The 20,877-nt window shown below is 55.9% G+C and overlaps 1 protein-coding gene across 4 annotated transcripts in view; it reads right to left on the bottom strand.

Moving 5' to 3' along the window:
* The window catches only part of PRKAG2 (protein kinase AMP-activated non-catalytic subunit gamma 2), a 223,518-nt gene that overhangs the window by 89,508 nt on the left and 113,133 nt on the right, over positions 1 to 20,877 (bottom strand). For all 4 annotated transcript variants that reach the window (XM_081101735.1, XM_081101736.1, XM_081101737.1 and 1 more), the window contains exon 4: positions 862 to 1,076. In XM_081101735.1, coding sequence (XP_080957861.1) covers positions 862 to 1,076 — 215 coding nt within the window. The remainder of the gene's footprint in view (positions 1 to 861; positions 1,077 to 20,877) is intronic.

Below are 20,877 nucleotides of genomic sequence, written 5' to 3'. Positions count from 1 at the left end.
CTGGACACAGACAGACAAGGAGGGAAGAAGCCATGTGGGCGGGAGGCAGAGGGCGGAGTGATGCTGCTGCCCCCGAGGAAAGCCTGGGGCCACAGGAGCTGGAGAGACCGTGAGCCCCAGAGACCTCGGAGGGCTCGGTCCGCCAACGCCTCGACGCCAGCCTTGCAGCCTCCGGAGCCGAGACAGGCTTCCTGTTGCCATCAGGCCCCAGCTCGTGCCTCTAGGTCCCACCAGCCCCAGGAGAGGAAAACAACCGAATGGAGCTGTATCTGCACAGGTCGATCTTAGTGGTAGGTCGTACGTCCTTGCTGAGCACAGACCCAGCACAGAGCACCTGCGTACGGACCGCGGCCAGGCAGGCGAGAGGGACGGAGCCCCGCGCCTACGTGCAGGGCCGCGTGTGGGGCAGCGGGGGCCCCTCCGTGAAGCCTCGCCGACCTCCTCGGAAGGAGCAGAGACGCTGCTCCCCTCCACCAGGCAGGCTCCCCTCTCAGCATGCTGCCCCCCTCCAGCGATGGCAAATTCATATCAGAAAACTCTAGAAGCACATTCCCATTTTTAAAAGCGGTGTGTCTGCTTTTTGCTTTGCCTGTAACTTGTCATGTTAGTCTCCCACTCAAGATAAATGCAAACAAAACTTTTTTTTTTTTTTAAAGAAGCAGAGGGAACAAAGAGCTGATTCTGGTCATGTTCCAGGTGTTACCACTTGTCATGGGCCTTCCATCAGCCCACTGGGCCCTCCCACTTTTTCTCACAGCCTGTGATTCCCGATAAATACCCCAGGAGCCGCAGCCCCAGCTCCGGGGGAGCACACTCAGACTGGGCCCTGCCTCCCAGGCCGGTCGCCGCGCCCTGACTTACGGTTCTGGAGAGAGCGTAGTGAGCGGGGGACGCTGCCGGAGGCCGGGCCGGGCTGTGGGAGGCCGGGCAGAACCTCTGGCCGGTGTCCGCAGGGGAGGACGAGGCATAGATGCGGTTTTCCAGTCGCTCAGGCTCCTGCTTATAGGACTCGAGGGGGAAGGAGTGCTGCTTGGCCACTTGGGTGGGTGTCGATGGCGAGGAGGAGAGGCCGGAAGCTGGGGAGGAAACCACACGGAGCTGTTAGAGGTCTTGGGGGGGGGGGTGTGGGTGCAGGTGGTGGGGGGGGGCAGAGCGAGGCTCCTCCACTTCCAAGAGCCCAAATCCCAAGGGGAAGAATGAGATGATTAAACTGTGAATTCTGGGACCAGCCTCTACACACCGATGGCTCATCCCTGAAGGTGAGCGTGTCCAGAAATCCCCTCGTCATCCAGCGGGGGTTGCGGCAGCCCCTTGCCTGAGGGTGCTTGGCCGGGTCAGAGTGGCCTGGGTGAAAGGTTTCTCACGGACACACATCAGATGCTGTTTTCTCCCATTTGGTCAAATACCGTTGGACCCCTATCCTCCCTACAGAGCACGGCGCCCAGGCACACGGCGAGGAACCAGGCTGCCTGAGAAAAGACGAGGGAAGTTCATAAGGTGTTTGACAGGGACAGAGGTCAATGCTGCAGCCATCACACGCCAGCGTACGCTAAGGACCAGACGGGACAAGCCGGTACTGTCAAAATGTACAGCATGAACGTGCCCCTGAGTCCGCAGGTGAGAATTCACGGCGAAGGTGCTGGGGGGACTTCAGGGAGGAGGCAGGACTGGGAAAGGGCCTTGCAGGGTGACGGTTTAGGGACAGGAACCAGGAGGAAGCAGGCGGGGAGACGGGCTGTGAACTTGCCAGGAGTAAGAGGTTGTCCACTCGGACGGGGCGCAGGCAGGGTCATCATGCTATGGCGCTGACTCTGCCGTAAGATATGTGTTCTGGGTTGAACTGTGTCCCCTAAAGAGAGAGGCCGACGCCCTAACTCCCAGGCCCTGCGAATGTGACCTTACTTGGAAATAGCGTCTTTGCAGATGTCATCAAGGTAAGGTGAGATCAGACTGGAGGAGGGGGGGTCCTTACCCCAAGGCCACGACTGTCCTCGTAAGAGGAGGACCCAGAGTCCCACACCCGGGGAGAAGGCGGCGGGTGACAGGCAGACCCTGGAGTGCGGTATCTACAAGCCACAGAATGACAAGCGCCAGAAGCCAGAGAGGCCAGGAAGGATTCGACCCAGAGTCCCCGAGGGAGGGCGCCCTGCCAGCCCTGGGTCCCGGAGTCCGGCCTCCAGAACCGGGAGCGTCCACTCCTGCTGGGTTTGGTCCAGGACACGAACACACAAGAATGTGTCCAGATACTGATTCGTTTTCCAAGAGAAACAATCGGGATTTGGGTCTGGTCTCTCACATCTTCCAGGTCACTGAAGGAACATTTTATTTTAAATGTGTTATTCAAACTATTTAAATCACGTGAGTAAAAGCAAAGATGCCCCGGATACGGCTAAGGCTACCCACTTGCTGCTTCTGACCTAGACAAGGACTGGTCAGCCACGAAGCCGCAGCCTAGCCTCCTTCGCCGTGCTACTCCGTGCCACGCCCCAGACGCCTGTCCCCAGTCCCTGCGCGCACTGTGTCCCCTCTCCTGCTCCCGTCCTCACTCCCCACAGGGCCTCCACTTGGGCCTCACTTCATCCAGTCGCCTGACCTCGGCCTGTGAGCCTCCCTCTCTGGAAGTCCCCCAGCAGCTCCACCTGTGGGCAGCCAGCCGTCACCCGAGGCGTCCAACATGACACCAAATGTGCAGGATGTGCTCTCCTGCCCCCAGGCCCTGCCCAGGCGGGGGTGGGGTGGGGGGGGCGTGGTACTGGGGAAAGGCTGGCAGCCCGGGGCAAAGACAGGAGGGACGGGGAGGGGTGAGGCTCAGGCTCAGTTCCAATCCCCTCTCCCTCTGGTGCCCAGAGAGTGTGGGGCTGCATGTTTCCAGGGTGGCCGTTTCGGAAGTAACCGGTGAAAGGAGGCGTGCCTTTCCCAGCGAGCCCCCTAGACCACGAGGTCACCCCGGGAACCTCCACCCCAAGCCCAGGCTGGCCTCTGGGCGCAGCGGGACACGGGATGCCCCACATGAGTCCGCAGGTCTCTGAACTTCCGACATGAAAGGCCTCCCACGCAAAGCCCCGAATGCTTCCAAAGGTCTTGAGAAGCAAGGGCTGCCTCGAGGGGAGGCTGGAGGCCGGAGGGGGCGGGGGGAGGGTGAGGACCGAGAGCAGGAAGAAGCTGATGGCTTGGCAGCTCCTCAGGGGAGACCAGCGTCCAGCAGGCAGGACAACACGGGAGGCACCTGGCCCGGGCCCAGCCCTCCTCTGGCCAGGCCCCGGCCTCGTGGCACCAACACTCCCCAGAGACGCGCAGAGAAGGGCGAGGAATGCAGATGCCAGCCCGGCTCAGAGCGTGCGGGCTGCCAGAGCGGTGTCTGGAACCAGAAGGTGTCTGTGGGGCCTGCGCACCTCCCTGGCCTCAGGCTCCCGGGGGGGCGTGTCCATCAGTGATTCTTCCAGTGGGTGAGTCCTCACAGGGGCACCAGCCTGGCTTCTGTCGGCGACGCCAGGACAGGCTAGTTCCCATCGCCACATCCAGCAGAAAATGTTGTCGTTCACGCTCCTAACTCTCGCTCTGGCCACTGGACACAGGCTTTCCTGGGGGCCTTGTGGAGAGGGGGTGGCGTTGGAGACCCGACGGAGGGGCAGAACGGAGCAGGCTGGGATGCGGGCAGTTTAGGGGTAACCACATCCTAAAGCCTGCAGAAGCCCTAGGGCAGAGCCCCTCTGGGCCTTGGTTCTTCATGTACAGGGGGGCCTGGCCCAGCGAGCTCTGGCACCCCTTGGTGATGGCGAAAAGCACCCAGGTCTGTCCTAACTTAGGGCACAGGCTGAACCAGCCCTTCACCGGGCCAGTGACCTCACTCAAACCACCCATGAGGGAATGATCGGGCCCAGAGGAAATCGGCTCCTCTGCGGAGGCATTTTGGGATGTGGCATGCGAGCCCTTCAGTCTACTCATCTCTGCGACGGAGTGGGGGGTGAAAAAGCGAACTGCACAGCCATCTGTGTAGAACAGTACCGAAAGGGAAGAACACACACGCACGCACACGCACACACACACACATATGCACACACACGCATATGCACGCACACACATGCACGCTCACACACGCGTGCATGCACACATGCACGCTCACACACACGCGTGCACGCACACATGCACGCTCACACACGCGCACATACATGCTCACACATGCACACACATGCATGCGCACACACTCTGCCTGTCTGCATGCGCCCAGAGTGCCTCTGGAAGGATCTGGAAACACTGTCACCAGACAGTGGAGCAGCCGGCAGGAGAGATGTCTGTCACATGCCCTTTTCTACTTTTCAGCCTTTATGTTATCTGTTCAGAAAATTACTGTTTTCAGGCCACCGTTCTGCTTCCGAGCAAGAGGCTGGCTGACGCGGTGGGAGAGCAGGAGCCTGCTGCCCCGGCCAGGCCCCAGCTGCCCTGCTCCGTGCAGGTCTGTCTGCGGAGGAGACGAAGAGGGGCTCAGCGGGCAGGGTCCGGGCTCCCAGGACAGGCTCCCTCTGCTCCGGGACAGGCCTCCCCCTCACCGCACCCTGCAGGGACCATTCAGAGTGCGCAGGCCCCTCCTTGCTCGTCCTTTGGGTACAGAACGTCAACATCTCAAGTGGAAACGGCTGAAGAGACCTGGACTCAGCGGCTGGCCTCTCCCCTCCCCCCTCCCCCCTCAGGCTCCTCTTCTGGCTCCTCTATCCCCAGGCGGTGCTGCCACCATCCCGGCTCGATCCGGCCGAGGACCACAGAGAGGCTGGGCGCTAAGAGCGCTGCCCTGACAGAGCCTTGCTGGACGCCCGGCTGCGGAAGACGAAGCGGTTTTCCTTGGGGGTGGGGGGTGGGGTGGGAACAAGCTGTTCCAGGTGGAACAGAAGGATTCCTCGCTGCCCTCAGAGGAACTTCTCTCACTGAAACCTTTCCAAGCTCAAAAGATGCTTCCCTGACCCCCACCTTGGCCTTCCTGCCTCCTCTCTGCTCCCTTCCCAGAGCAGGTGACCTTTGTGGACCAGCAGGGGAAGGGGGATTGTGAGGGAGGGGACAAGTAAAATGACATGTGAATCAGGAGTGTGGTGTTTAGGGAACAGAGGAAGAACCTTCCGGAACCAAAACGTTACTTATCCCGGGTCATTTAGGGGGCAAATGGCAGAGGTCACACCTGAACTCGAGTGTCCTGACTCCACACGCGAAATCCTTTAGCCAGGATTCAACAGGACATCGCCAAGAGAAAGCACACAGACGTCACACCAGCCCTGGGTGCGTGATGGGCGCAGGGAGGAGAGGGTGGGCTTCCCACCATGGGCTTCCCTGGGGGGGGCTTCTCTCCAGCATCCGCCAGGAAGGTAGCCACGGCCAACCGACAGGGGACTCAGCCTACTTACCAGTGTGTGTGTGTGTTTGTGTGTGTGTGTGTGTGTGTGTGTGTGTGTGGCTATTTTATAAAAGGATTGTGGGGCTGGCAAAAATAATATAGCTAAATTCTTTTTTAAATTATTGGTGTAATAATTCACAAATAAAGAGGAAAATAGAGAAATGCAGACACAATCCCCCATTACTTTTTTTAAAATCCTTACCTGAGAATATTTATTTCTTTATTTTATTATTATTATTTTTTTAAATCCTCACCCAAGGATATTTTCCCATTGATTTTTAGAGAGAGTGGAAGAGAGGGAAAGACAGAGAAACATTGATGTGAGAGAAACGCATCGATTGGTTGCCTCTTGCACGAGCCCTGACCAGGGCCCAGGCCGGGGAGGAACCTGCAACCGAGGTACGTATCCTTGACCGGAATTGAACCGGGACCCTTTGGTCCACAGGCTGACACTCCATCCATGGAGCCAAACCAGCTAGGGCTATTTTTGTTTATCTTAAGAGAAACATCGACGATTGGTTGTTTCCAATATGCACCTGGACCGGGGATTGAATCCACAACCTAGTTATGTGCCCTGACTGGGAATCGAACCCACAATCTTTTGGAGTACAGAACAACGCTCCAACCAACTGAGCCATCCAGCCAGGGCCCCCATTACTCTTAAATAGAGCAATTTATTTCTACCCGTGTCTGATCAGCAACAGAGGCGTGGAGTGGGGAGCATGTTATGCTGAATCAGAGAGTCCCACATTATGATCTGGTTGGGGAAAATGTGACAAAAACAAAATCCAAACCCAAGTCGACAATACCGTGCAATAAGCATCAAGAGTCAAGTACAGGTAGCCCCAGGCCGGAGGCACTCAGAGAAGAGCAGAGCTTGACCCTCAGTCTTTTCATCGCTACCTGACTTCAAATTATCCTTGTTTAATCCTGGCTAAAGGATTTAGCATGTGGAGTCAGGACACTCGCGTTCAGGCTGGCGGGTGGGAACGCTCCCAGAGACATGGGGAGGCCTGCGCCGCCTCTCCAGGCAAAGGAAGCAGATCTGCCCCAATTAGGGGCCTTTCCAACGGCCCAGAGGGACGGACGGGTTCCCCTTGTGTTCTCCTGAGAAGGCTTTCCCTCCCTCTTCTGGTCCTTAAAGACTTTGTTCAGGGCGGCTGTCGCCTCTGAGAGGGACAATGCCTTTGATTCTTCATGGGCAGCAGCCAGGGCAAGTGAATGGGCTCAATGAGAGAACAGAACCAGCTCTTGGCAGCCACACAAGACACTAGGCAAGTGGCCCCAGACACCAGGGAGCCAGGAGCTGGTGATTTCACAGGGCCAGGCTGTGCTGGCATGAGCTGTGTCTGGAGAGAAGGGGGAGGGTGCAGCAGGAGAAGAGGGAGAGGCTGGAGGAATGTGAGCAGTGGCCTGAGGTTTCACCACAAGTAGCCGTGGCCTTGAACTAGCCAACCCCTGGCCTTGGTGACATAAACCAGGTAGACCAGATGGCCCTGTGGTGTGCACATACACACATTCCTCCTCCCCTTACACCCTGTTGGGCAGTGCCAGCCTTGTTCATGCACATGGTCTAAAACAACAAGAATGAAGGAAAAGTTCATTTTGTTTCTGATTTCAAAATGCCCTTGCAGACTATTGTTCCAAGAGGCACGGGCTGAGAAAAGCACCTTTTCAGTTTACAGTGAATGAGGGGTTGGCTACAGATTTAATGAAATCCCCATTAAAATCCCAATGTCATTTTTTAAAGAAATTAAAAAATTAGAATGAGAAATTATCAGATTTGTATGGAACCACAAAAGACCCTGAATAACCAAAGCAATGCTGATAATAAAGAACGAAGCTGGAGTTATCACACTACCTGATTTCAAATTATACTACAGAGCTATGATAATCAAAACAGCATGGTATTGACAGAGAAACAGACACACAGATCCATGGAACAGAATAGAGAGCCCAGCTATAAAACCACATGTATGTAGACAGATAATTTTTGACAAAGGAGCCAGAAACACACAATGGAATAAAGATAGTCTCTTCAATAAATGGGAAAACTGGAAAACCACATGCAAACAAATGAAACTGGATTACAGTTTGTCCCCAAGTACAAAAATTAATTCAAAATGAATCAAAGACCTAAATATAAGATCCAAAACAATAACTTACATAGAAGAAGAATATAGGTACCAAATTTAAGGACCGTGGTCACAGAGAACATTATGAACTTGACCCCAAAGGCAAGGGGAGTAAAGACAAAAATGAATGGGACTAAATCAAACTGAAAAGCTTCTGCACAGCAAAAGAAACTGACAACAAAACAAACAGGCAGCTGACCAAACTGGAGGTGATATTTGCAAGCAGTAGCTCCGACAAAGGTTTAATTTCCAAAACACATAAAGAACTCATAAAACTCAACACCAAACAAACAAACAGCCCAATCAAAAAGTGGGCAGAGGACCTGAAAATACACCTCTCTCAAGAAGACATACGAACAGCCAATAGATACATGAAAAGATGTTTAACCCCACTGGCAATCAGGGAAATGCAAATCAAAACTACAGTGAGCTACCACCTCACACCTGTTAGAGTGGCCATTATCAACAAGACAAGCAATGACAAGTGTTGGAGAGGCTGTGGAAAAAGGGAACCCTCATCCACTGCTCGTGGGAGTGTAGACTGGTGCAGCCACTATGGAAAGCAGTCTGGCGATTCCTCAAAAAAATGAGAATAGAGCTACCATACGACCCAGCAATTCCTCTCCTGGGTATACACTCTAAAACCTCAAAATCATGCATTCGCAAAGATATATGCACCCCTATGTTCATTGCAGCATTATTCACGGTGGCCAAGACATGGAAACAACCAAAGCATTCCCCGATAGAGGACTGGATAAAGAAGATGTGGTACATAAACACAATGGAATACTACTCAGCCATAAGAAGGGATGAAATAGTGCCCCTTGCAACAGCATGGATGGACCTTGAGAACATTGTGCTAAGTGAAATAAGTTAGCCAGAAAAAGCTAAGAACCATATGATTTCACTCACATGTGGGATATAAAACTGAAAGTTGTAAAAGCAAACAGCAGTGTGGTGGTTGCCAGAGGCAAGGGAGTGTGGGGAGAAGGGGTCCTGATATAAGGAGACAGGAGAAGAATTGACTGGGTGGTGGACACACAGAGCAATATACAGATCTTGTAACATAGAAACCCACGCCTGGAACCTATATGTTCATGTTGACCAATGTCATCCCAATAAATTATCTATCTATCTATACATATAAAAGACTGATATGCAAATTGTCCCCTCGGGAATTCAACCTGACCACCAGGGCGCGGATTGAAGGAAGGCCCCGGCCGGCAGCCAGAAGGCCCTGATCGGCTCTGATCGCTGGCCAGGCCTAGGGACCCTACCTGTGCAAGGATTTAACCAGGCCTCTAGTCCTATATAATAAAACCCTAATATGCAAATTGACCAAATGGCAGAACAACTGGTCGCTATGATGCGCACTGGCCCCTGAGAGGGAGTTGACTGCTGGTGGTGATCAGGGGGTGGGGCTGGCCAGCAGGCGGCGCCAGGCTGCCAGCCAAGGCAAGTGCCAGTGAGGCCCCCCGCCCCCTTATCACCCCGCCTGCTGGTCACCACCAGCAATTGGCCCTTATCGCTGGCCAGGCCTAGGTACCCTACCCTATATATTGGGAACAGTCTCTTAGATTTAAAAATTAAAACTTGGCAAGGCTACTCTAACACTGAAAAAACAGCGATGACACGCATGGACTCTGGCTTGCACATTTTGTGACCAGCCCTGGTTCTGACACTTATAACTGTGTCACAAAGCCAATTACTTAACTTCTCTCTGCTTCAGTTTTTCCACCCCTAAGATGGGGAAAACGGTACTACTGCTGCAGAAGGATCATGTTTGTACTACTTTCTATAATCAGGGCAAAAAAATGTAGCTGCCCATACAACAGCAAGATGCCTTTCGCCTGTATAAAAAGTATGGTCACTGGTGCATGCAGCGTCCCAGATTGCGAGAGGGATCGGGCCTAAACCAGCAGTTGGACATCCCCCGAGGGTTCAGGCTGGGCTGAGAGATCCCTCCCCCTGACTCTTGTGCACGAATTTAGTGCACCAGGCCTCTAGTATATATATAAAGAAGGGACAGAAAACCCCGGGCAATACCAGAAACACTTTGGAGTGCATCCATGTGGGGGAACTGCCCACCACACACTGTTTTGCTGAGGGTGCTTTTTTTCAAGGAATAATTTGCTGTTTCAATCTGTAACCTTTTCTGTCCCAGCTTTCTCTGTGCCTGGCTAGCTGCTGCTCTTCCCTGTGTGAGGCCTGGTCCGTGGACACCAGGGTTCACAAAGTCCCACAGGTCCCTGCTGCCTGGAGGATTTATTTCCAAAAGATTGCCCATCGGAAAGATATTGTCCTGCTGCCCTTCCCCCCCCCTCCCCCACACACCCCACCCCACGAGGGCCCCCTCACTCTCAGGGGTGGAGTTTCTTGTCTTCTGACTCAGGACTGGTCTAGATGGTGTTACAATCCATCAGCATTGGCAATGGCCATACCAGACCTTCATGTATTATACTCTTAATTCATGTATTAAAAGGAGTAAGATTTCTGGGCTACAAGTTTTGCTTATGAACACTTTTAACAATCTGCTCTACAACCTTTCAGAATTCAAAATATTCAAAATATGTTGGGGAATGCGGGAGTCATCTTGGAGTCACAGCATTATGGAAATGTGTGGGTGAAAGTCTATAAAAACAAACGAACCGAACTTCTTTTAGGACATTTCCTAAGGTCTTAGTCTTCTGGAAGGAATCCAGGAAAAAATACCGATTTTATGGGGCTTTCTGTGTCCAGTCATTCATGGTCGGCTCTGGCACGTAGACGGCTCTGCACAAGGACACAAAACCGACCTCGGCAGGGCTCACTTTTGACCGGTCCCTGCAGTGGGGACCCAGCCTCTGGGGGGCCCTGGCCTTAGGGAGAGCCCTCCTCATGCTTATCTGGGGTCCTGGGCTCAGCTTCAGCGACCCCATTATGACCCTTGATCCTCACTAGAGCTGGAGATAAGAGCACCCCTCCTTTGCATGTTGAAGCTCAGAGACAATCCTTGGGGAAGGGAGGAGAGAAAAAGTCTTCAGTCGCTTCTTTTTTAAAATAATTTTTTTAAAATTGATTTTTACAGAGAGAGGAATAGAGGGGGGGGGGGAGAGAGAGAGAGAGAGAGAGAGAGAGAGAGAGAGAGAGAGAGAGAGAGATGTGAGAGTGAATGAGAGTGAAACATTGATTGGTTGCCTCCTGCATGCGCCCTGACTGGGAATGGAACCCAAGGCCTTTTGGTGCCTGGGACAGTGCTCCAATCACTTAGCCACACCAGCCAGGGCAACCCTCGGTTGCTTTGTGAGGCAAAGAGATTCCAGAACAATCCATTTCCCACATAAAACCATTTCTGAAAAACCATGTGCTCAGGGTTCTCCAGTGAAGGGGAAATGGCCAGGCCAGCCCCCTGGTCAGATGCTCTTAGTGGAATCACAAAGGCAGCAGTTGCCATTTGGTGCCGCCAGATGAATTGGCTGAACGGGCAGAATCAGGATGGCCCCGCCAAGGAGTCCTGACCCGTGAGTGACCTTCGTGGACAAACACCCATGACCCCATGTTAAAGTGAAAGATTTGCAGGCCTTGAGGGTCAAGTGTCAGGCCCAAGAGCAACAGCGAGACCAGAAGCGGGGCCTGGGTGACCCTGTGCCAGGAGGCGTCTCAGACCCACCCCACAGCCATGCGTGTGGCTGGGAGCACCCCGGGGGAGCAGGTGCCTGAAGTCACGGGGGGAGGGTGGGGCCTCGGGGCACCCGCCGTGCCCTCGCGCTGCACACAGGCCCTCGCGGCCGGACCGAGGCTCCTCTCCCTGGAGGCACGTCCCGCTGGCCGCGGGCGGCACAGGGTGAGGGCAGTGGGTGGCCGCGACCCGGCATGCTGGCCTGGGAGAGGGGGAGGAGTTCAGGCGACTGGGGTCAGGGTGGTGACTGTCATTTCCCACGAGGACACAGGGCAGCACACGGACCCAATAGGATGGCAGAGTTTCACACTCTTGGGTTGATGCCAAGGTGCCCGGTGGGCTGGGGAAGGTTTCTCGAGCTGCCCACAGGTGAGTCCAGAATATTTTGGGCAGGAGCCCCCACTCCTACCCCCTAGCTCCCTGCCCTGCTCATCTACGCTCTTAGGACAGGACCAGGTTTCTATGCAAGTTCAAGCAAGTCTTCCCAGCCTGGTGTCTCCGCGATGCCGGTTCTAACAGCATCGTCCAGGCAGATGGTTCCTGCGGAGCCAGCCTGTCCGGTGCACACAGCTGTCATGTCATCGCAGGTCTGGTTTGGGGGTACATGTGATTAACCCGCTGAAATGGGACAAGGTCAAGATTGGGAATCTCCGTGCCGGTCCCCCCACTCTGTGCCTGGGACGCGGCTCTGTCTCAGCCCCTCTTGGAATTCCTGGGCGCCCATCAGCTGCATATTATTCTAGCCGCTGGGGACATTCCCCAGAAGCTGGGAAGGAAGTGATCCTTCAATGTCTGTGGGTCCCAAGACCCTCTGATAGTCTGGTGAGATCAATAAATGATGCGGGGACACACAAACTACTCTCTCTCTCTCTCTAAATAACCTCAGGGCAGTTCCAACTCCCCAAAAGCCAGGCTTTAAGAATCTGAGTTCCAAGGGGCCTCCAGACCTCCTCTTGGTCCTCATTCCCACAGGTTGCAGACTCACACCGTGTCGGCTTCCACCCGTAGCTGTGTCCACGCGGAGGGACCAGAACAGGAGAACACGGAGCCTGAGACGGGGGCGGGGGCAGGGGGGAACCCACGTGCTGACCGAGAGAAGGCAGGGGGCACACCGCCCTAGGACCTGGCTCCCAGAAGGTCCTGGAGCGCCTCCTAAGATGTGGAGTCACACCGTGAGTTTTTTCTCTGCTTTCCGCAAGGTGGGCGACTTGAGCCCCTGTGAACCTGGGCGATGGCGCCCTGCCACCTCCAGGAAGAGCGCTGTGCCCTGGGCCCTTTCCGATGTCGGGTCTCTGACCCTCAGATGCCTGTTCTACCAGCACATGGGCCCTGGGAGCACAGTTTCCAAACCTCCACTCTGGGAACAGGAGGAGGAGGTGGGGCTGGGGCGACGGCTGCCTTCCTTCCGCTGGGTCCCTGCGGGCCAGGTGGTGGCTGGCAGCCAGTCCGGGCATTCCCTTCCCGGTGCCGGCTGCAGCCAGCTGCCATGGGACTCCGACCAGGGCTCTCCTGTGGGTCTGTTGACTCAACACATCACCTGACATCACCCTCCTCTGGGTGTGAGGCGCTGGGGAGACAGGACGGGGTGCAGGCGATGCCAGGGAGGCCTGGGGCCAGGGAGGCACCGAGCTGGGCCTCTGCCCCAGCGCCGGTCTTCATGGGCTGCTCTCCCCACTCACTTCCTAGAGAAAAACGCAAGATGACAGCCTCATCCTGGACTCTTCCCTGTGCTTTGGGAGAGAGGTAACAGCTCTGCCCGAGGAATTGGGGATGGAGTCCTTCTGGGGAGAACAGAATCCCTTACCTGCCAGCCTCTGACCTACAGTGACCCCCGCTGTCTGAGCTGTTTTATGTGCAGGGAGAAGACAGCCCCCTATTAGCATAATTGTAGGGTTTGAAGAGCCCCTGCCCCTCCCAAATACCTCACCAGTCTCCCCGTGTGGCACACTGTGTCACCTGGAAGGCTCTGCGCCCTAATGCCCTTGGCCACCTGCTGCAGGCTGGTCCCAGGAGCAGTTCCCCTGCATGTGACCTCGAGGGGGGCCATCACTGGGGAGAAGCACGGGCCCCGGGCTCAGGGGTACTTAGTTAGCACCCTCTGCCTCCACGGAGTTTAATCTTCTCCCTGGTCTCCCTCCCTGGTTTCCAGACGGAGTGTGAGCAACGGCCTCGGAAGGCTGTGCTCAGGAGAGCGGGTTTCCTCCCGTTTGCCTCGGATTCACCCCACACCTTCGGCATTTATCCTTGGCTAACTTCACCTTTCATAAAGCCTGCCCCGGTTTCTACAGCTAATTGTCCCTGCTCTGCCTGAGCATGGCACATCCAATGCTGTAAAGTTACAGCGCGCTGCAGCCACTTCTGTATTCCTCGCCCCGTCTCCTCCGTGAGCGCGGGCGGCACTGAGCCCCACCGCCCGGGCCCCAGCACGCAGGTGCCAGCGCACACGCCCCACCAATGCACCGTCGCCGTGCTTCTGAGGCTCATACTTTGTTCAACAAAGTGCTCAACAAGCACTGCCCACAAAGGAACAAATGGAAAAATCAAATTTCATCAAAACTTAAAACTGAAGGTCTTCAAAAGATACTGTTAAGAAAATGAAGAATGACAAGCGAAAGGGAGAAAATATTTGCAAAACACATCTGTGATAAAGGACTCATCTCCAGAATATGTCAGCAATTTTCAAAACTCAGTAATGAGAGAACAAGTAATTCAATAAAACAAGTGCACGGAAGATGAAATGGGTATTTCAGCAAAGAGGGTGTGCCGATGGCAAGCACATTAGGAGACGCTCCACGTGTTAGTGAGGGAAATGCAAACTAAAACCACATTGAGCCCCCATCACCTACCTGTTAGACCAGCTAAACTGTTAAAAACTGACAATACCAAGTGCTGGCGAGGATGCGGAGCAGCAGAAACTCTCATCCGTGGCCGATGAATATGCAAAATGGAGCAGCAGGTTTGGAAAAGAGTTTTACAGCTTCCTCTGAAGTTAAACACACATTACCCGGCAACGCCACTCATTGGAGGAAGGAAATGTATCTTCCCAGAAAAGCCCAGTGCAAATGTCTATAGTGGCTTCATTAATAGTTGCCACCAAACTGGACATGACCCAGATGTCCGCGGGCTGGTGAGTTAATAAGCAAGCGGTGCGTCTGTCCAGGAGAGAACAGCTCAGTAGCGACGAGGAAAGAACCACAGGTGCAACAACTCGGGTGAAGCCTCTCAAAGGCTTTGTGCTGAGTGCAAGAAGCCGGACCCGCAAGGCTGTGTGCGGCCTTTGTCCAGTTATATGATGTTCTGAGAAAAGCACAATGACAGGGGACAGGAAAGGGATGGGTTGCCAGGGGTTGACTATGAAGGAATTACATTTTGGGGGGATGATGAATATGTTTGTCAAAACAGACGCTAACATGGGTGAATTTGACTGTAAACTCTGGGCCAATAAGCCTGGCTTTTCAAAGTGCTCTAAGGCGAGTCTGGGCTGTCAGTGTGGCCTGGGCCAACCGGCCTGGTGCCGTGCTCCCTGGGCCTGGAGCATGGAGGGGCCGGGCCTGGGACTCCTCGCTCTGGGGCCCTCGACCTGCTTAATAAAAACAGCCACTGGCATCCCCGCCCTCTGGCCCAAAGGTCATCTCAGGAGCCGACCAGGAGCCAGCGCTGCCAAGCAGGGAACAGACGTGAGGTCTTGACTCCACGGTGCCTGAGCCTACGGCCCAGGCTCAGGCATCGCTCTCCCGCCCTGAGGACCAGCAGCCTGTGCCCACCCCCCAAGCCCCCGGAGGAAAGAGAGAGACTTGCAGGGAGCTCAAAAGTCAGGCCGGGAAAAGGGAAGAAGGTCCCTGCAGAGTGGGCAGGGAGGCCCTGCCGACAGGCTCACCCGACCCATGGCCTTGGGCCCATCAGTGAGCCGCCCATGGGGCCTGGTGTAGGTCTGAGCACACAGAGAGCCCCACCCCCACCCCCATATCCAGCTGCCCAGAGGCAGGCCAGGGGTGTGGGGCCCCCCGGGGGTTCCAGAGCAGAGGTGCAAGGGTGAGGCCCCGCAAGTGGCTTCTGAGGCGGGAAGACCCACCCTCTGCCCGGGCTCCTCTCCCTGGCGCTCTGCGTCGCCCGGGAAGCCAGGCCAGGCCAGTGGAGGGGTCGGTGCCACGGCACGGGCAGTGCTCTCTCTATTTCAAAACACCGTGGCAACGTATGGTGTTTTATTTGGTGCTTTGAACTCCACCAGGTAGCAGGGACCTCAGCTCCCAAAGCAGAAAGCCGCACAGAACATAACTTTGACCCTCTTAACCATTTTAGGTGCACAACTCAGCGGCAATAAACACACACACACTGTTGGGCACCCATCACCACCATCATTTCCAGAACTTTTCATCTCTCCAAACCGAAGCTCCCAGTTCCCCACCCCAGCCCCTGGCACCAGCAGTCCATGCTGCCTCTGGAATCTGACGACGTCGGGGCCCTCACAGAAGTGGAGTCACAGTGTTTGTCCTTTTGTGTCGGTCTTATGTCGCCTGGCAGAATGCCCTCAGGGTCCATCCGCACTGTAGCGTGTGTCAGAATTCATTCCCTTTTAAGGCTGAACAATACTCCATCATATGGACGGGCCACAAAGAGCTTCCTTTTACAATTCCCTCCCCGCGTGGCTAGGGCTGTTTCTCCTCCCACTCCTCCCTGCAGCCGGCCCGGCTCCCCGTGCCTGGAACGAGGAGCCAGGGGTTTGGTGCACACGCCACTCAGACTCAGACTCCGGGGGACACCCTCTGTCCCTCTGGGCCAGAGCCCATCCTTCTTCGCCGGCGCCACGGCCTGTCCCTTCTTCCGGGCTCTGGGCGTGTGCGGGATGCCGGGCCGCGGTCACAGGAGCCTGGACGGGTCACCAGGCCTCCAGTGGAAGGGAGTCCGGGCCGTGTCACACATTCCTTGCCTCCCCGAAGCCAAGTTTCCGACGTGCTATCTGAGAGGCTTGCCAAGGGTAATGTGACATTTACATGACACCTGGTGAGGCTGCGGTGACATAACGGGGGGTGTGATCCCTGGGCACCGAGCCTGCGGCGATGACTCGGTGTTGTGTAAATGGAAGCAGTCACCTGCTCTCCACGTCTCGGCTCAGCCTGCTCCCCTGACGTGAGGCAGCATCACCGTCGGTCACCTCCACCTTCACTCTTCAGCCCCCTGTCCTCACCAAAGCCACTGAGCAGACACCTACCAGCTCCCCCGGAGGCTGAGGCCACCTCCTCATGAACTCCCGTGAGGGGCAAGCCTTCGCAGCAGGCGCCGGGGACACGCCAGCTGCGGATTCGTTCCCAGTGAGCTGGCCGGGGCTCCTGAGCGCTGGCTGGAGCCGGACACTGTGCCAGGGCTGTGAACGCCTTGGGGGAGGCACAGCCCACCCCCCACCTTTCCACGTACTCTGCAAGGAGTTTAACAACAACCTCCCAGGTCTATGCCCGTAAGGGCTGCTCCCTTCCAATCTGGCCTCAGTGCAGCCATCCGTGAAACGGACACATCAAATGTGAACTCCTGCAGGGGTGGCAGGGAACCTCAGCTCCCAAAGCAGAAGCTGCACCTGGTCCCGGGGGCCGGGCAGAGGCTGTGCGGCTGGCGCTGGCCTGGCCCTTAGCCCACGTGCTGGGCACCTGGCCCGCACACCTGCACATTCCGCCCTGGTGGCTCCAGTCCCATGTGGACAGGTGGGAACAGCAGGCACTGCCCCTGCCCAGTGTTCATCTCAGCAGGAACCGTCTGGGTTCATCTGGTGGAAAAAGTGAACCCCACTCTGTACCACCGCCCCCTCCCAGCTCTTCAGAGGCCTCCTCCTTCCCTGCCCCCTGTCTTTCCCGTCAGATGTGGCCCTGAGCCTCAGCCAGGCTAACGCTGCTCTCAGAGAAAACCACAGCCCGTCTGGGCCTCTCACCACCACGTGCGGCAGCCTGCAGTGTCGGGTGAGCCAGGGCCCCCAGCCAGGCTCCGGCGCAGCCCGACACAATGCGACCTCATCATGGATATAGCAAGGGGCTGCTCTGGTGGCCTGGAGCAGGTGGAAAAGTGGGGGTTCGGGGGGACAAATCTAGGCCTTCCGCACGGCGCAGCTGTCAGCTCTGCAGGCCGGGGTCCCTGACGCCGTCACCAGTTACAAAAGGTCGCGAGAAGTCCCTCCCCCAACCTGCCATCCGCCATCATCAAACTTTCAAAAACGGATAGAGAGCCAGGGGAGGACAGGGCTGGGCAAAGCCCCCCCTCCGGTCCAGCCAGGTGACAGGAGCACAGCTGGAAGGAAGGGAGGGAGGGGCAGCCTGGAGGAAAGGGAAGACGGAGCCAGCCCATCCCCGTCCCGGAGCCGAGCCGTCCTCCGCTGGGAAGGGACAGCCTGCGCTCCCCAAGCCTCTGGTCCCACCGGCTGCTGCCGCCTGCTGCCGCCTGCAGGCTCAGCCCCTTCTCTGGCCCACCTGCCACAGCCTCTTTGTGTGACAGACGAAAGCGTGGGCCCTGCCCTCCGCAAGTCTCGGCTGAGAGAGGCAGTGCAGTGGGCAGGTGGTCCGTCACATCTGGGCTGGAGGGACCCGGATGCCCTAGTGCTGGGGAGGACCGCCTGTGAGGGGCCGGCACCAGGACGGCCTCTAGGAGAACAGTAGCTACGGGGCCCACTGGGGCTGCGTGCAGGGAACCCAACAGCCCGAAGTGGTCAGGACACAGTGGGCCTTCGCTGGGGCCACTCCGGCTGCCCTACTCCTTCCCCTGAGAGCTGGGAACGCGACGCCGTGTAGCCAAGATCCTGTGGCACCAAGTGAACATCCCAATGACGCCTGGGAGGGGGCCGGCCTGGTGACGGTGAGAGTCCCCGCGAGGAGGCTTCCTTCCTCCCAGGGGGGCTGCAGCCGATCCAGGCCCGGCAGGAAATGCCGCCCGGCTGGCCAGATGCCTGTGTGGTTATGGTCCAGGTGATGGTCTCAGCCCCTCGCTGAGAAAGAGAAGCTGGGGTTAACCACAGGGACCGGGGGGTTGGCAGTGCCCCGGATTCATGGGGGGTGACACAGGGAATCATTTATCTTCAACCTCTATCATGGAGGAGGCGGTATAAGGAGATGTTTATTTTTTTACTAAGAAACAGCAAAGGGATTTTCAGAGTATTTTTGTTTTGAAACTATCAATAGGACCATAAGTATTTACTAGCTACCCGCTGCACACTGACCTGTCTGGAGGGCATGCAAAAAGGCATTAGCTTGGCCGGTGTGGCTCAGTGATGGAGCGTTGACCCATGAACTAATAGGTCGCCAGTTCGATTCCCGGTCAGGGCACATACATGCACATTGAGGGCTCAATCCACAGTCGGGGCCATGCCTAAGGCAGCCGATTGATGTTTCTCTCTCATCGATGTTTCTGTCTCTCTATCCCTCTCCCTTCTTCTCTCTAAAATCAATAAAAACATATATATTTTTTAAAAGCTAAGAGACACAAAATCTGTGCTTAGGATAAGGGATAACGGGATGGGCCGAGGAGACAGAAAGAAATATATGAGTCCACTAAGCCGCTGCAGTGAGGAAGCAGCTGGTTAAGTATGCATAAATCTCTTCTGGAAAAAGAAAAGGTGTCATAAATAAATGAAAGCCGGGTAAGATCAGGAGCTGGTACAGAGTAGAGCACCGTGCTGTAGACACTGGGTGGGGGATGCTCTGGGCAGAGGCTGGACTCTGGGAATGATGAGAAGAAGATAAACTGGGGGAGGTGGGGGGAGGGAAGCCAGCAGGTGTGGAGGGGGAGAGGGGCCTGCTGCCATAGACTGTCCTAAATCAGTGCCCCCAGTTGCAAAAACCGTGTGCCTCAGTGGGAGACGGCTGTGCCTGCCAACATTTTGCTGCATCCAAGATTAATGAAATAGTCCCACTGAAACCTTGCAATGCTGTTCTGAGCAATGTGGCTTTTGTCTTAATGCTTAGTAGGAAAGAGGTCACTGAATAAGTCATTGCAAAATGGTTTCTTCCCCCACAGAGGGGATAGGAGCTGCCTCTATGGCACCCAAATATTTTACGTTGACTGAATGAGGCACGTTATTTGCAAGGCTCTGTTCTGGGTGTTGGAGACAGTGAGAAGAGGCCCAGCCCTCAGGGATCTAGATGTTTAGGCCCCAGGGACTTGATGGGCAGAGGACAGCATCCCGGGAGCTTGTTAGACATGCAGACGCCCAGGTCCTACCCAGACCCACAGAATCCGAATCTGCTCTCTAGCGACCCTCACGCAGGTTAGAGAGCCAGCTGCAGGCCAGCCGCGCAGAACGTAAGCAAGGACGAGATCCCCCGAGGGCCCGGGAGCGGGCAGGCTCTGGGCCTCCCTCCTGGAGGTGGAGGTGAGGTGTCTGGGGCAGGGGCCCGGGCTCTGCATTTCTAACAATTCCCAGGTGATGAGCTGGTCCGGGACCCACTGTGAGAGCCAACTGCCTGGGTTCTGGAGGGCCTGAGACTCTCCTGGCCCCACAGACAGGAGAGGCCTGATGGCAGCTTCCCTGAGTGGCCAGGCCCTGGTTCCTCACTCCCCGCACCATTCCCCCACCCAGGAGCAGCGCGGCTCTGTGCCCAGCCCAGAACCCAGTCTGCCTGCCCGGGAATCTGAGGAGAGTCATGCAGACGAGGCCACAAAGAATGAGAGCAGCCCTTGCTGTGCCAACTAAGTCACAATGTACAACGGAGTGCCAGTCCTTCTCTCCCCCGTCTGCCAGAGGTGAGAGGTGTCCCCTCCTGCTTCCCAGTCCTCAGGGGCTGCTATCGGGGAGGAAGACCCATTGGTGCCAGCAGACACCTGCTTGGACAGGGTGGCTCTGACCGAAATGCTGAATTATCCAAATTCACCCTCCGTAGTCTGTAGCTATGTGCTCCAGGAGCCAGTCACTAGCCACATGTGGTCACTGATATTTAAAATAAAATAAAAACTTCAGCTCCTCATTGCTGTTATGGGTTGAATTGTGCTCCCCAAAAGTATATGTGGAAATACTACCCCATGACCCGAAAAACCCTGTGAATGCGACTTCATTTGGAAATAGGACCTTTACAGAGGTAACCAGACTAAAATGAGGTCGTTAGGGTGGGCCCACTCCCATGTGACCAGTGCTCTTAGACAAAGAGGGGGTCTGTACCCACACATATTCTGGGGAGACTGCATATGAGGACGGAGGCGGGGCTGGGAGCGATGCATCCACAAGCCAAGCATCACCAGCAACCGCCACCCGGGAGGCAGGGATGGAAAGGTGCTTGCTCCTTGGGGCCCCCAGCAGGGGCCAGCTGCTGACACCCCGACTTTAGACTCCCAGCCCCTGGAACTGTAGGAGAGGAATTTCCATTGTTAACAGCCGCCTGGTTGGTGATGCCCAGACACCAAAGCAGGTGCCCTGTCCGTAGTTCTGGTGCTCGGTAGCCGCTGGTGGCCAGGGGTACCCCAGGGGACAGCACAGACAGAGGGCTGCCGCCTCTGCACACAGTGCTGGACGGGAGATGTTGAAATACTCCCACCACCCAAATATCAGTCTGCCTTTCTTTCCAGAAAGAAGCAGAGCTTAACAGCCTGATTTTCAGGAAAAGCCAGCTTCTGCTGGGTTAGCCTGACCTCGTCTTCCGTATTCTCCGCATCCTTCGTGCCCGGCCTTCAAAAGGGGGAGACGCCCTCGTCATCAAAGGGAAAGCAGTGGCTCTGATGGGCTCTCTTCCCGGACACAA

This window comes from Myotis nattereri (genome assembly GCF_964212035.1).
Source record: "Myotis nattereri genome assembly, chromosome: 11".
Lineage (NCBI taxonomy): Eukaryota > Metazoa > Chordata > Mammalia > Chiroptera > Vespertilionidae > Myotis > Myotis nattereri.
The sequence above is the reverse complement of the archived record's forward strand: the minus strand, read 5'-3'. Positions and strand labels throughout refer to the sequence as shown.